This window comes from Crinia signifera, chromosome 2 (genome assembly GCF_055691185.1).
Source record: "Crinia signifera chromosome 2, ASM5569118v1, whole genome shotgun sequence".
Taxonomy (NCBI): domain Eukaryota; kingdom Metazoa; phylum Chordata; class Amphibia; order Anura; family Myobatrachidae; genus Crinia; species Crinia signifera.
In genome coordinates, this window is record NC_139218.1 from 315,278,040 (window position 1) to 315,293,725 (window position 15,686).

The 15,686-nt window shown below is 43.6% G+C and overlaps 1 protein-coding gene across 2 annotated transcripts in view; it reads left to right on the top strand.

Annotated features, from left to right (window-relative positions):
- The first annotated feature begins 515 nt into the window (after positions 1 to 515).
- The window catches only part of RB1 (RB transcriptional corepressor 1), a 190,407-nt gene continuing 175,236 nt past the window's right edge, over positions 516 to 15,686 (top strand). The window contains exons 1-6 of one of the 2 annotated variants that reach the window (XM_083169009.1): positions 516 to 676; positions 785 to 914; positions 6,581 to 6,698; positions 8,027 to 8,139; positions 8,691 to 8,825; positions 15,307 to 15,345. In XM_083169009.1, coding sequence (XP_083025135.1) covers positions 844 to 914; positions 6,581 to 6,698; positions 8,027 to 8,139; positions 8,691 to 8,825; positions 15,307 to 15,345 — 476 coding nt within the window. In that variant the 5' untranslated portion in view covers positions 516 to 676; positions 785 to 843. Of the gene's footprint in view, positions 915 to 6,580; positions 6,699 to 8,026; positions 8,140 to 8,690; positions 8,826 to 15,306; positions 15,346 to 15,686 lie in introns of both variants that reach the window. The other variant, XM_083169010.1, reaches the window with a different exon arrangement.

Here is a 15,686-nt window from a genome sequence, read left to right on the forward strand (position 1 = left end):
CACAGTGAGACAATTACCCCTGACGGGGCAGAATTACCACTTGTGCGGCAGGAGCGGTGCACCAGGGTCCCTGAGAACTAAGGGGCCAACTGCTGCCCCTGTCAACCACTGTTTTTCACTGTCACCCTTTGCCTCTCCCTGTCACCCACTGCTATGTTGCCTACTGTGAAGGGTTGGGGTGGAGGAGGCCATAGTACCATAAAATGCAATAGACAAAAATAAAATTATATGAGTAAACGTAACTACCCTGACTACTACATAAGCCAAAGATGTATTTTTGTGTGGTGAATTTTAGAAAACCATATACTTTTGGTACTAGCACATTTATATTACACCGATTTACAGTACAGACAAGTTCAGACAGGTCTGGTGGTCTGACTCATGCAGCAGCAGCACATAATCTACTGCCTGTGCCAGACCAAGCTGTGAAGTGCTGGCTGCTGGCGCTGCCCAAGAGAAATATGGACGCAGCGGCTCAGGCTATATACTGTATGCTGGATAGTTATTTCCGCCCACAGATGAGCCGTCGCCATGGTTGCCTAGTAACACCAGGCGGAAGTCATTTTTTTTTATCATTTTTCCCGCGGTTACAGTGTGTAGTCTGAGTGAGTGAATAGCTGCGGGGAAGCCGGTGGAAGAACCACTGAGAGCGGGTCTGTGTGTTCGGCTCCTTGCGGTCAGTTCTTTTCCTCCTCTACAGCTGGGTGCCAGCTCAGTGCCAGGAGTGCGGGCACCGTCATTACGAGTACTGGTATTTATTAATAGTCCTCTATCCCTGCCGCAGCTCCCGCGGTGTGTTGTGTATACCCGTGCGCTGTCCTCAGCCCCCGCCTGTCATCGCTAATGCCTCCCAAGAGCCCACGGAGAGGGCCCCCCAGCCGCCCCCAGGAGGAGGAGTCCCCCAGCTCTGGAGGGTGAGTGGCTGATAGATTAAGGTGCTATCTGGCCCCGCATTTAGGGACTGACCTGACTTTGCAGGACATATGTTATTTTGTTTGCTGGCTACAATATGGGTATTAGTAGTTAAAACTTCATGAAGGGGTACATTTTAAAATTATTTAAATGACATGCCCATATGGGACAGAATGGGGTCAAGCGGGGACACTGAACGCCTTACTACATAAATTCTATGGGGTAAATCAGTGATTCTCAAACTTTTTCTTTGAGTTACGGCACCCTAAAGTATCAGAATGTTTGCACGGCACCCCCTAGCCCAGAGGTTCCCAAACTGTGTGCTGTGGCACCCTGAGGTGCCTCAGGAGTCTTGCAGGGGTGCCCTAAGTTGGTAGCCCAAGACGATTTAAAACTATTTCTGGTGGTCAATGTAATAGGCAAAAGCAATGCTGGTCAAATGTGAAATGTGCACAAAAAAGGAATAAGATCCGGTCCCTTGTCACATAACGGAACCCTAGGGATGATGCAACTTATTTAATTTAATGTTTTGAATTTGTCCATAACAAACTTTTGGCCTAGCGGTGCTGTGAATTTTTTTTTTTTTTTTTATACTCCGGGGTGCTGTGATTAAAAAAAAATTGGGAACCACTGCCCTAGCCATAAGTTTTCTTAAATTAAGTCAAGTAAATGTTGTTTATTTTTTACTTAAGGCCTGTACACACTGGGCGATTTTCAGCTGAAAGTTGCTCAAAACAACAAGTTTTTTTAGCTCAAAGCCGTCCAGTGTGCACAGGCTGGCGTTAAGCGGTGATGCGCTCTCACGCATCCTTGCCGGGAAAGACACTCACCTCCTGCTTGTTTTACCAGCACATGAGCGGATTTGTGGACAGCTTTGCGTAGCGCTGTGCTATGCAAAGCAGTCCGCCCCCCTGCTTACAGTGTGTATGCACTGAGCGGCTTTCCCACCCAGCGATGACAGCGGTCATTGCTGTCCATACACGCTGTGCTTAATCACCCACCCAGTGTGTATGGACCTTTATGCTCAATTATGTTGTAAGGGACCAGATTTGCTTATGCTTGTCCACATGATTTCTGAGGGGAAGTACTGCCACCGACCAAAGGACTCCTTTACGTGCTAAAAGATGTCATAGCAGAAAGTGAAAACAATTTTTGCAGGGACATTCATTTGTTTCAAACTTGCTGGATATGGAGAGAGGGAGTTGTATAGACAGAGATTGGAGGCAGTAGTAGATGGGGATTTGGGTGGAGAGTTTGTGGTCTAAAACCTGTCACCGCTCAAAGTGAAAGTACATTGGAGAAGCTGGTATTTTGATGGGCTTTTAACTAGTCAACTGTAAACAATTTGAATTTAGCCTGCACCACCAATCGGCTGCTCCCCTGCAAGGATCCCATGGCACCACAGGGAGCCACTGCACCGTGTTTCAGAACCACTGGGGTATGAAGTGTAATTCTGGGGTAAAGTGGAATTAGTGCACCTTTGGGTTCTTCCCCATGTGTGAATGCATGTATCGGTAAAGACAAGTGGGTGTCTATGCGCCTCTGTCTTTATCGGCGTTGCTATCTACAAGGTATTATGCCTATGTCCCGGCAGATGTATGTGCGGATCATTCCCACTACTGCAACTATCAACTTTGGCAGCTGTCTTTTTACGGCACAGAAGTGAAACTGACAGCTGGGGATTGTGCAGGCAAAACCTATATACTTTTTGTTTGCGATAGAGCTGTAGGTGACACTGGCAGATTTCTGACTGGTGCATTGGCAGTATGTATTCACAAGGTGTCTGGAGCCTGTAGCTTTATACTTCTGCCACTATGTCCCTACCACATTTGCACACATTACCGATTTTAGGAGCTTATTAACCTACCAGCATTTTTTGGCTTGTTTGAAGAAACCAGAATACTCATAGGAAGCCCATGCAAGTACAGGGAGAATATACAAACACTGTTGTTATGGGGCCCTAGACACATTGTGATTATTGCGTGCAACTTGATATTTTTAGTTCAGATTGCACCGTGTGTATTTGATTTGCAATGCAATGCACACTCCCTTGTAGCCAATATCGCAAGGCAAAATAGTATGTGTATGCAGGTATTATTTCTAAGGGGGTTATTCTAGTTAATTCGCTCCCCTGTTTGTATTCGTTCCCATGCTAATGCGACCGTGACACACTTTCAGGGGGGGGGACGACGGGACCTTGCGTGTCCCCGCACGCAAGGTTGCGAATGGATATTTATGCTAAACATCCATTGTCATGTCTGCGGGGGATCGCAGCATTTGGTGGATATTTGCAGCGTGTGAAGGGGGTGGGCAGCGTTAGGTGGATATTCGCAGCTTTTGCGAGCCAACCAGAATAAGGTCCTAAATCGCATGTGATACTATTGTATTGTAGTCAGAATCGGGTGTTGTTCAAAATGTATGTGGTTCAAATCACATTGTGTGTACAGTCCATATTGCATTGCACACATTGTGTGGCTCAAATAATACCTAGCACTCATCTCACCAGGTGTAGGCCCCATAAGGGCTACTTATCGGGGTTCCACATACTGGGTATTCAGAATAGAGATCGGTTTTGGAGAGTTCAGATGTTTTTAATTAATCAAAATTATATGAAATAACTTGGGTAATAGACCGCAACCAAGGAAATAGAAACTGTTCAAAGCAGAACGTTTTCCGAGGGTTCATGTTATCTGTATTGCAGGCATATCACTAGACAAAACATGGTTCTCCAACTGATAGCATGCAACTCCGATAATATTACAGGAAACAATAGAAAGTCAATTGCTGTGCTGTACACATACGGTAGCATTCTGCTGCCATAACAGTGTTGTCTTGATTGGAATCAATAGGATCTCCCAATTGTGTTGCTGGGATTTCTTGCTTTAATTGTTAAGAATATAAATGTTTTTATTTATACACACAGATTTTTTTTTTTTTTTCACAAGTGTCTTTTGATTTGTTATATCGTGCCCGATTTCTTGTCTAAAGTGACGCAAGTTCAATTTGATCAATTTTTGTTTTTGAGTGCTAATTGCACTCATTATAGCCTGGTTTAACCGCGCTTAACGAATGGACATACTGCAAAAAGTCCCATTTGAGTGCTAAAATGGGTGACCTTTTTGTGGATTTCAGCTATCCACCCCTATGACGTGCCAACCGAAATGTCGGTGCTGGCTGCACTAAGTGCCTAAACGAAGCTCCGTTGGGGACCCTCTAGGGGCTGCCGGCGCTGAAACATCTGAATATGGCCCTTTAATGTTATTTATATAGCACACTTGGGGCCAAATGTATTAAGCCCTAACAATTCATAAAGTTGAGAGGGATAAAGGACCAGCCAAATGGCTCCTAATGGTCATTTCACAAACCCAGCCTGTAACATGGCAGTTAGGGGCTGCTTTAGTGGTCCTTTATCTCATTATCAGTCTCCACTTTCACTTGTTAAGGCTTAACCCTTCGAGTGCCGACATCTGTGAGAGATGTTCAAAGTATCTGCTAAAAATGCCAGCGTCACTCACATTTGTTATATAAATTCAAATAAAAAAAAGATTATATTTCCTATATAAGGTTACATGAATAAAAAGGTCTGTTTTGCAATTTTTACCAGGGCTCGACAAATACTGGGCGCCAGGTCGCCACCGCGACCAGATTCTGCTTCCTGGCGATATTTTGCAGGGAGGGAGGAAGCAGAGTCTGGTCATCGGCAGACCGACCACCCATCTCCCCCTCCTGTCAGGCCAGTGGCAGCGCGATCCCTACACCCATCATCCCCCCCCCCCCCCACCCCTGTGATTGCAGCAGCGGCAGAACACTGCAGTGAGATCCCCGTTATTAAAATAGAGCGGGTCCTGCAGCAGTAAATAAGGTACTTATGTAGTATCTGGGCGTCCGATTTAGAAATCGGATCGGATCGCATCGCATGCGACCAAATCGTATGCGATGCGATGGTCAAGATTTTTCCATAGGATTCAATGTTAAAATGGTCTGAGTCCATTTTAACATAGAATTCAATGGGAAAAAGGGGTCCTTTTCCTTTCCCCACTATCCAAGTGGGCATGGAGTTGGATATAAACCTGTGGCGAGCGTAGCGAGCCACCGAGCCTGAAGCGTGGCGAGCGGACACAGAATACTTTTTAAGAAATATGCGGCCGCTCGCCACGCTTCAGGCTCGGTGGCTCGCTGCGCTCGCCACGCTATATAAAATCAACTCTATGCCCACTTGGATAGTGGGGAAATGAACAGGACCTTCTTAACATTGAATCCTATGCAAAATCGCATCGCATCGCATCGCATCTGATTGTATGCCTTAAGGTAAGGCATACAATCACAAAATCGGCAGCCCAGACACTACATAAGTACCGTAAATAAATATACCCAGCGACACCCCAACCAATCACTGCAGGCAGCGACTTCTTCTTAATTAATTTGCTGCCTGAGACCTCTGACACTTCCTTCCCTGCGTCATCCTGACAGACGCTGCGCACGAGTCCCCGCAGAGCTGCTGCTCCTCCTGACTCTCTGGCTACGTGTATCAGAAAGGGAGACAGCGGCTACTACCTACTTCTCATACAGGGGTCTTTCCCCCAACCATGCAGCCGTACCTCAGCTCTTCGGGGCACCACGCGCTGAGCCCCCACCACTTCTTGCTGCTGGACGAGCCTGGATTCCAGCATGTTACCCCTGGAAAAGGGCATGCATCCCCTGGCATCAAGCATGCAACCTGTAGCAATGAGCATGTAGGTAAGTGGCACTTATGTGTCCTAAGCATTACAGCGTATATCTACAAAATAGACAACGCGTTAACAACTGTCCTTTTGCGTTGTGGCCGGCGATGTGCAGCAGGTCCCCAGTGACGCCCCCTCCCTCCCTTACCCGGCTGATGGCTGTTACCCTCCTGCTGGCTGTCTGGCATGGCTCTGCCTCCCTGCACCTGGAAGGGGATGTAGGGGCTAAGGAGGAGGAGGCCACTGGTCTGGCTAGCACATCATTGGACAAAAGTGAGGGGGGAAGCCCATAGGCTTCTATAGGGTATCTCCAGCTTTTGCTGGTGCTACCTCCCGCAGTGAAAACCTGGCGTGCAGGTTTTACTGCACATGAAAATGCGGGAAAATCCCGGTAACAGGGTTTTTAACGCATTATCTGTTTATTGCAATGGACAATTATATGTTGCGTGTTCCAGATTATGCAAACCAGACAGTCTCTATATCTGCACTGACAATGGAACAACAAAAAATATTGTATACCCACAAGCATTGTAAAATTGTAACATATTACAAACTTGCACTTTCTCTTTTCTTTCTTTTTCCATTTAACCAGACTGAGCCACAGCAACGCGTGACTGGGTACAGCTAGTTTGTTACATAAAAAAGAGCAATAATTGAGTAGCCTAATCAAGAAAATAAGGTTTTAACGCTAGAATATTTTTTTTTTTATAAATGTGTGCCAAAATCATTGTGTGGAATAGGATACCACCTAGTGTGCATGTTGCAATATGCGATGCGAATCGGGCAAAATCGTGCCCAAATTGCATAGTGTATGGGGGCCCTAAATTGAACAGAAATAATAGACTGCAGAATTTGGGATATACATGAACTTTTTGATGTTTTTTTTAAATTATTGTGCTTTAACTTGTTTTCAGTTTGACCTTTTTTTTCCATTTCCTTTTTTTCAGAAACGAAATTGGTGATCAAGACTTTGTGTCTTTGTGTGAGAAACTAAATGTGTCTGCCCTTGTGAGAGCACGATCATGGCAGACCTACGAAAAACTGTTCAATTCGGATTGGGCATTGGTAAGTGTTGCAAAAGGATCTATATGTGGGTCTAAATATTTAGCCTGAAAAAGTTATGTCCAAAATTTTCTATTGATGATCTAGATCTGTTTTTATCAACTCCAGTCCTAAGGGGATATTTAAGCTGGGCATACCATTATATAATTTGCTTGCACACCATTGCTCCAGTCTGGCTGGTTGAAATAAAAATCTTGAAATATATGAGATCAAGTGACAATAAGCCATTTGCTCCCAAACACTGGAAAAATTGAAGAAACGGTACAGGTTGCTTGGCACACTTGGGCCATACATTATTGACACTTTAAAAAAACAGGAGACACTCGAAAGACACACAGTAGGGGGAGGAGTGGCGTTATGTATGCCAGGTGGGTGGTACCTAGGGAAATAATGATCCCGTCTAAACCTAGGAAAAGGAGAATATTAAGAAGAAATGGAATTATCTGTGTCATTCGCTGTGTTTTTTTTTTTTTTTTTTTTCTGGTCCATGTAATAGTCGTAAGGGTATTGATAATGGAATCCAGAAAGGGCAGTAAATGTCCTGTTTAATACTCATAAATTGCTTGTCATTTGTATATTTGCTCTTCTCTTGTGTGCAGAATTATTTCAGTTCTTCGTGCATCTTTTATTTGGTTAATTTGGGTGTTATTGCTGTATAACAGAATAGTGTGTCTGCTGGGTTGGCACTGTTCTATTTTAGTCTCCCACCCACTCACCGCTCTAAATGCAGAGACATGTAGCCCATCTAGAATTCTGAAGTGTATGTTAGTTATTTCATTTTATAGAGGAACTGGTAATTGAATAAAGAAATATTTTATTGCAACTTTTCCTACTGAATCCATTCGCTGTCTGCCCAACTGACCGGAATTCGTGGATAATGTACATTACAAGAACATTCTCTCCTCTCCGTAGTATAAGGTGTTTTCTGTTGTATTGGGGATTATTCAATACTTGCGATATTTCTATTATTCAATATTTGCTTCTAATAAAATGAACCTTCGTGTAGTTGACCATGTGCCAGATGCACTAAGCTTCAAAAGTGATAAAATGGAGAGTGATAAACAACCAGCCAGCCAATCAGCTCCTGCCTGACACTTTTCAAACGCAGTCTGTGACATGGCATGTAGGTGCTGATTGGCTGGCTGTTTATCACTCTCCATTTTATCACTTATGAAGCTTAGTGCACCTGGTCCTATGTCTGCACCACTGAGGCAGACATTGTCAATGTTAAAATATTCACTTTAAAGTTCCGAATGAAGGCACTATATAAGTAACTTTAATGATGAAACTCCTTGTGATCTCCCTAATGATTGCGTTTGTTTTCTTGGCAGAGAGACACTATAAAGAAAACAGAGTCTTTGGGTCTTTGTCTATTTATTGCATCTGTCAATTCTGACGAAATGACGTTCACTTTTACAGAACTCTTACAGGCGTTGGATATAAGGTATGTTTTCAATATGATGATGATGTTCTTTGGATATCTCCTTACTGTATCTCTGTACTACCAAAACAGGTCTTTTGTTTGTTATACATATAAAGGAATGCTAAAGTAAAAAAAACAAAAAAAAACTACTTTGCATATTTTACATGGGAACATCAATGTCTTTAAATGACTTGCTGCATTCAGCAGCTGTCAGTAAGTGTCCACTTTCTCACTCCAATCACTGGCATGTGCCTTTCTGCTTTCACATCCGTAATAGAAAAACTCAGTTCAAATACTTGTCACCTGTGCGATCGAGTCACCCAGTTACTCTCCGTGACCATCATTGTGCACCCATATGGTCTGCAATGAAACCTGGTGCTTGTGCGGTGTGATTCTAGTACAAAAACAAATAGCTGCATCCTCAAACATCGGCATTGTATCCACCTCAGAATCACTCCATGAGAGCCTTTAAAAAACATACATAATCCTGTGTGGAGGACTCCATTTTTTTTTTTATTCATCCGTATTGCATGTTTTGTTTTATAAATGTTTCTGTCATTTTTTTTTTTCAGTGTCGGTAAATGTTTCAGGCTTCTGAATCAAATTGATATTAACATGGATAACCTGAGCACCAAAGTGGACAATGCTGTGTCAAAGCTGAGGAAAAGATATGAAACAATGTGTCACTTGTACCAAAAATTCCAAAGGTAAATGTAGCGTTATAACATGACATGTTATGTAGGGTACACACCAGGACGACCACCGTCGTCCACGACCGATAGACGACCATGGAACGATTTCCCTTGGACTTCCCGGGAGCTCTCAGGCAGTCCCCAGCAAACGATTAGCAAAAATTGTGTTTTTTTTTGCGGAACGATCTAGATCCGATCCCGCTATGGTCGTTAAGACGGTCGGATCGCTGGTTTTTTTTTTTTGCAAGAACACATGCGACCGTCGTCAGATTGGCCTTTGAAATTTGAATGAAGGGGCTGGACTAGCAGAGGGGGATAGGAATAGCAGCATCCATTTTAAACCAGTGTATTTCTGCTTTGTTACTAGTGAGGCTTGGTTTATACGTGCTGAACATAGCTATTTACACATTACTTTGTTTTGCCTGCCATTACAAAGTGTCTTTTAACCCTGCACTATGGAGAATGCAGTGATGGGTAGTCACCAGCAACAGTACCTGCTCTATTATGCAGTGCTGAAGCTCAGGCGTCAGAGAGCCCAGCGCAGGAGAGAAAGATCATGCTGGACAAAGCAGTGGCTACTTCAGTGTCAGACTCGTTCGCACATGCCACTGCTCAGGGACATCAGGGAAAATAACCCAGACGATTTTCGTAACTTCTTGAGGATGGATGATGCCACATTCCAGGAATTGCTGCATCTGGTGACTCCCCACATCGAGAAGCAGGATACCAAGTATCGCATGGCTATCCCTGCTGAGGAACGGCTGGTGGTGACCCTGAGGTTTCTGGCGACAGGACGGTCTCTTGCTGACCTAAAGTTTGGATCCCTCATCTCCCCGCAAGCTTTGGGCCTCATCATCCCGGAGACCTGCAAAGCCATTGTGAAGGTGCTGCAGTACCAGTATTGCAAGGTAAGGATGAAAAATACACCGTACACTTTATTGTGCAAATAAAATATTTTTATTTATAATTTAGGCCTAGGACAGAATCAGGTTTTTTAGGCCTTTCATATGTAAAATAGTAAATAGATTTATTGTGTCAACACAAATATATTATAATACCATATATAAAAGATATTGTACAAAAACACACACTATATATAAACATTTAAGTATGTATGACCCAGTTTAAACTTTCCCATAAAGTACGGGGTACTGTGTGGCAGAGGATGTCTGCCGCAGATATGTAAAGGCTGCAGCCCACATGGCGCAGATGCAATGGTCCCGGCCCCATTGATGTGCGACATACGCCATGTGAGCAGTGGCCATCACATACCTGCAGCTGAGACCATGTCTGCCGCACAGTACCCCATACTATTGGCAAAGACAAAAGGGCAATAAATGGAGTTTGCTCTCCAGATTGAGGAGAATCCTGTTCTCCCTCTGGTAATGCAGGTACAGGTAGCAGCATACAAAAAAAAAAAGACACTGTGGCCCTTGTGTGGCAGAGGATGTCTGCTGCAGATATGTAAAGGCTGCGGCCCGCATGGCGCAGATGCAATGGTCCCGGCCCCATTGATGTGCGCCATACGCCATGTGAGCAGTGGCCATCACATACCTGCAGCTGAAACCATGTCGATGGTAAATGATAAAATAGCCTATTTTTTAAGACCGATCCTCAAAAACAGGAGACTCTGGATCTTCTATCAGTAAAGAACTGTAGAATTGACGGTACTGGGGGGGTTGAGAAGGCTGTGTAGGTGTTGACTGGATATGTGTTGGAATTGTGCTCGACTGGCCTGGTACGGTGGCAGGCGGAGTAGGCACTGGTGATTCTAATGACAGTGGTGTGTCTGGTGCACTACCCATGCCAACTATTTTAGTGCCACTGTTGAGATACACTAAACTGCCATTATACACCAACTCCATGCATAACTTTTCAAAAGTAAGTTGCTGGTCCGGAGCCATGTTGCGAACACACTCTGCCACATAAGTGAAGTAGTTGTCATGTTTGTCCGGGTTTCTTTGCAGGACTCGCTGTGCCCGCATCATAAATTCTTCATGTGCTGCTGCTTCTCCTTTTTTTCCTTTGCCACGGATTTTTTTGGCACGGGGGAGTGGTGGAGTGGGTTCCAGGGTGGGTGGCGGAGTGCGTGCCGGAGTAGGAGCTTCGTTAGATGTGCATGCATTATCAGATAGGACAGATAGGTCTGGGGTTGCAGGTGGGTAGTCACCAAGCTGTAAAAAAATTGAACATGTTTACTAATCAATTCTATTTACTTCTAATTTCAGTTCCCTACCAGCGTGAATGAATGGAAAGTTATCGCAGAGGAGTTTGAACAGCGATGGAACTTTCCAAATTGCGGTGGAGCCATTGATGGCAAACATGTCCGCATAGCCCAGCCTATCAATAGTGGTTCCTACTACTTTAATTACAAGGGCTATTTTAGCATTGTACTAATGGCTGTGGTGAATGCGAACTATGAGTTTATCTTCCTGGATGTAGGAAGGAATGGCCGTGCATCGGATGGTGGCACTTTCAAGGACACAAAGTTCTACGAAAGGCTCATAGCGAACACCCTTCACTTGCCGTCTGTCCAGGAAACTAAACAGGGGCTTAACTTTGTGTTTGTGGCAGACGAGGCTTTTGGCCTGCACGAGCATGTCATGAAGCCATATGCGCAAAGAGGTCTGACTCATGACAAAAGGATCTTTAACTACAGGCTATCCAGGGCACGGCGTGTTGTGGAAAATGCTTTTGGCAGCCTGGCTAGCCGGTTTCGCATTTTCCACACTGCCATTAACCTGAGGGTGGACAAAATTGACTGGGTTGTCACGGCGGGCTGTGTCCTGCACAATTTGCTCCGCAGAAAAGCCACACAGCAAAGGGCTACAGGCACAGCACTCCAAGAAGACCAAGATCTGCCAGAGGAGGTAGTGCAGATATCCTCCTTGCAAACCCCAACACAACACTTCACAGGGAGTGCACAAGCCAAACAGGTGAGGGAAGAGTACATGGCCTACTTTAATGGGGAGGGGGCTGTGGATTGGCAGGAGGAATCAATTAGATAGCCCAAAAAATAGACTCACCGATGCAGACTGCGAATTCTCCTCCTCCTGCGCCGTGACTTCTTGGTTTTCCTGTTCGACCATCAGGACTACTCCTGTCCTCATCGACTCCTGGCTGAGGGTGAACGTCAACCTGTCGTAGTACCAGAGCGATGTTTGATACATCTCGTCGACTCCAGCACCAGACTTCTTTGCAGCCTCCACCTTCTTGTGTTCCTTTAAGAACACCGTGCGCAGATTCTGGATGCGTTTCCGCACCCATTCTACATTGGCCTCTGGGTGAAATGGGAGACTGTAGCGAGACAAGTCCTCCAAGGCTTGGGTTCTTTTCATTTTGTTCGAATACTCTTTTGATTTTGTTCGCCACAGGCATTCATGGGAACGATATTTCTCAATAAACCCTTCTAAAAATTCTTGTTCCTTTGCGATGGACATTGGGACTGTAAAAAGATAAAACCATTTTAGTTGTTAGTTATATCCATGTTTTGTTTCATATTTAAATTTTTATAGTTATAGTTACCAGTTACCATTTTAAGTATTTAAAATGTTAATAAACTTTTATGAAAACCACTATACATTTTATTGTGCAGATTGCTATTCACACACACAGGTGAATGGGGCCTAGCAGAGAGGAGTGCATGGAATACTGCAATGGTGGACAATGGTTATATGTATATATACACAAACAAACACACACACACACACACACACACACACACAGGTGAATGGGGCCTAGCAGAGAGGAGTGCATGGAATACTGCAATGGTGGACAATGGTTATATGTATACACACACACATGTGGCCCACCCGAGCAAACAGTGACATGGTCGGGTGCACGGTTGCCAAAACAGTGCTCTATATACATTGGTGGCAACAGTGGGCATGCATAGGAGAGCATTGGGAGTGCAAACATACCAGGTTGTTGTTCTGGGAGATGAGACCAGAAGGAGAGTCCAACTGCTGCGCCAGCACTGTTTGCTATGTGGAAAAACATGGCGCCGGGGGAGTGTTTAGGAAATGCCACTCAAATAGGCTGGATCAAACGACGGACGGCCGATGGAGGCGGCAAAAAACACTCACGATCTGCATGCGATTGGCGGTTGGTCGGCCTGGGATTGATGGATCCTACCTGCAGCACGTAGGACCAAAGATGCGACCAAACGAGTGGCGTGTACGCGCATTGGATCGGAATCGGATCAAATAAATGACAAAAACACACAAAAGTACATACAATCTGCATACAACCGGTCGGAATTGGATCTAAATTGACAGAATCGTGCCCTAGTCGTCCTGGTGTGTACCCAGCATTAGGTTCAGTTGTAGAAAGTATGATTACATTAACTGTCTGTGTATTATAATATATATTTTGTCACTATTACAACCTTTTTAGTTATTTTGTTAGAATTTCAATTTAAAAAAGTGGGTGGGAAGGAACAAAAGAGGAGGTAAAAATGATTGCACACGATGCAGCGTTTGACTGCACATACTTTATTTTAAACGAGCAGTCCGTAGCCTAAGTCTTTTTGTTAAACTGGCCACTCAGATATATATCTCTCAAAACAATATCTAATGATTTAGATTTTGAGAAGAATTTGGTACAGATGTAGCCGCTGCCATCCTTGCGGCCGGCTACCGCCAGGGTCGCGTGCGCATGAGACGCTCGTGCGTCCCGTGGCTACGGAGCCTGGGTCCCCCTTGCCACCCCGACTACTCTCCCCGAACTGGGCAGCATCTCCCTGAAGCGGAGACGGGCAGGGAGAAGCTGCCCAACCGCCGTGATACTGGGACGCACCTGCAAGGGATCTGGCGGGGGGCTGGGCACAGTTAAAGCCGGCTCCATCTGTAGGTCACACATTTGTGTAGGACAGGATGTTTAACACTCCTAATAGTTTATGCAGGTCATGTGATCTCACAAAATAGTGAATATTGCCATAGTGATAGATGGAACGCTTTAGTATACTGTTCACTTAATAAATACTTAATTATTAAAGAGACCATATAAACGAATAGATTTTTTCTTTTCCCTAAGGACCAAAGAAAAAGACCATGCTAAGCATAGCTATTTATTAGCTCCTCACCATGTTTTTTGCAAAGCATGACTTGTGTACACTGCTAGGTGCTTTATTTTCCTCTTCTATACCATATAGGTATAACATAAGAACCACTTGGCCCATCTAGCCTGCTCCTTTTATTTGTCTTTTAGGTAACTTCAATCCTGTTTGATACTTAGTTATCCATATGCCTATCCCAAGCTTGTTTAGATTGCACTAAGCTGGGTACACGCATACAGATTTACCTGTCCAATCTATGTGATCGGAACAAAAATCTGGTAATCTATATGGAAGCATATGACAATAAATTTGTTCACAAATGCTGGAAAATGGCTAAAAACGATTTATTCGGATTAATTTGTAAAATCAAATGGATTTAACTAATTTGTCTCAGTTACCATCGTTTGTTTTCCAGTGTTTAGGATCAAACAGATATATTAGACAGATACATCTTTAGGTGTGTTCCCAGCTTTAGCTTCTACCACCTCTGACATCTGTGAAATAATCAGTACAGCTGCAGTATTTGACTGGCATGGTAGTCCCTGTGGTGTGGTTGTTACCCTTTATAATATAAATGTAGCCTAGTATGCAGAAGTTCACAGGGATTTTTTTTATTCATGTTAGTCTTATGATATATTTTCTTTTATATACTCGGTGCCACTGATTGAGCATACTGTACACATTTTTTCTATACGTTAGTCATAAAGGAATGTAGAAACAGGTTGGTGCAGTTTTCTACGCACATCTCAGTGATGTGAAGATCTGTATTTTGTGTTTTGTTACTGCCCCCTTGTGGTGGTGGTTCTTCATAACAGTCCAGCTTGCTGGAAGGCTTAGAGCATTTTTGGAATCCAAATAAATTCATAAAATATAGTGATGAAATCCTTAAGGTCCCCATACATTACTCCGACTTCTTCAGGATTGCATACGATAGATCACATGCGATCCCAGCAAGTGCTGCCGGCGGCTGTCCGATCTGACAGATCGTATGCGCAGAACTTGTGATTTAGGGGCTCCTATCCGCTGTTTTTTTTGTAATTCTGATCCTTTCTGGCTCATTCTGAAGATAAAAGTAGTGACTTCAAAAGTTTGTTATTGCTGTTGGTGAATTTTGACCTTACAATTTTAATGAACATAGGGAAGAAGTGACAATTTTTAGAAGCCTCATCATGGATTGTGTTCATGAGGCTGTGTGGAGAAATCCTGCCATTTGATAATTAGCATGTGGTTCTTGAAGGTAACTGAATTAGGCAGCGTGCTCATTAAGCTTAGGGGTAAACCCCATGGTTTATTTTGTTGTAGCAATTATTTGTATTATTTTTTTTTTTTAAGGTGAAACGTTCATAAAGTCAAAAGATTTTGAACACTTGTTGTTTTGTTAAAATATGTGTGTTTTTATCGTATATTGTTTAAATATTATTTTCTTTTTTTCTCATAAAGGACTTTTGACAACATATTTATCGAGCTGCCAAATATCCAGTAAGTCTACACATGAAGCTAGTTCTAAATCACATTTGGATTTCACTTTTTCAACTTGATACATATGTTTGAATCAGCTTCTGCATTTCCTAGTTCCATAGAAATATACAATTTGATGACGGATAAGAACTCTTCGTCCCATATAGTCTGCCCCTTTTTTTAACCATATTTTTATCCTTAAACCCCATTTGATCCTTATTTCTATGTAAGAATATCCTTTGTCTATCCCATGCATGTTAAAAATGTTCTATCTTAGCCACTGATGGGAGGCTATTCCATTTGTCCACTACCCTTTCTGTAAAGTAATTTTTTTTTTCCGATTTGCTCTTAACCTACCTCCC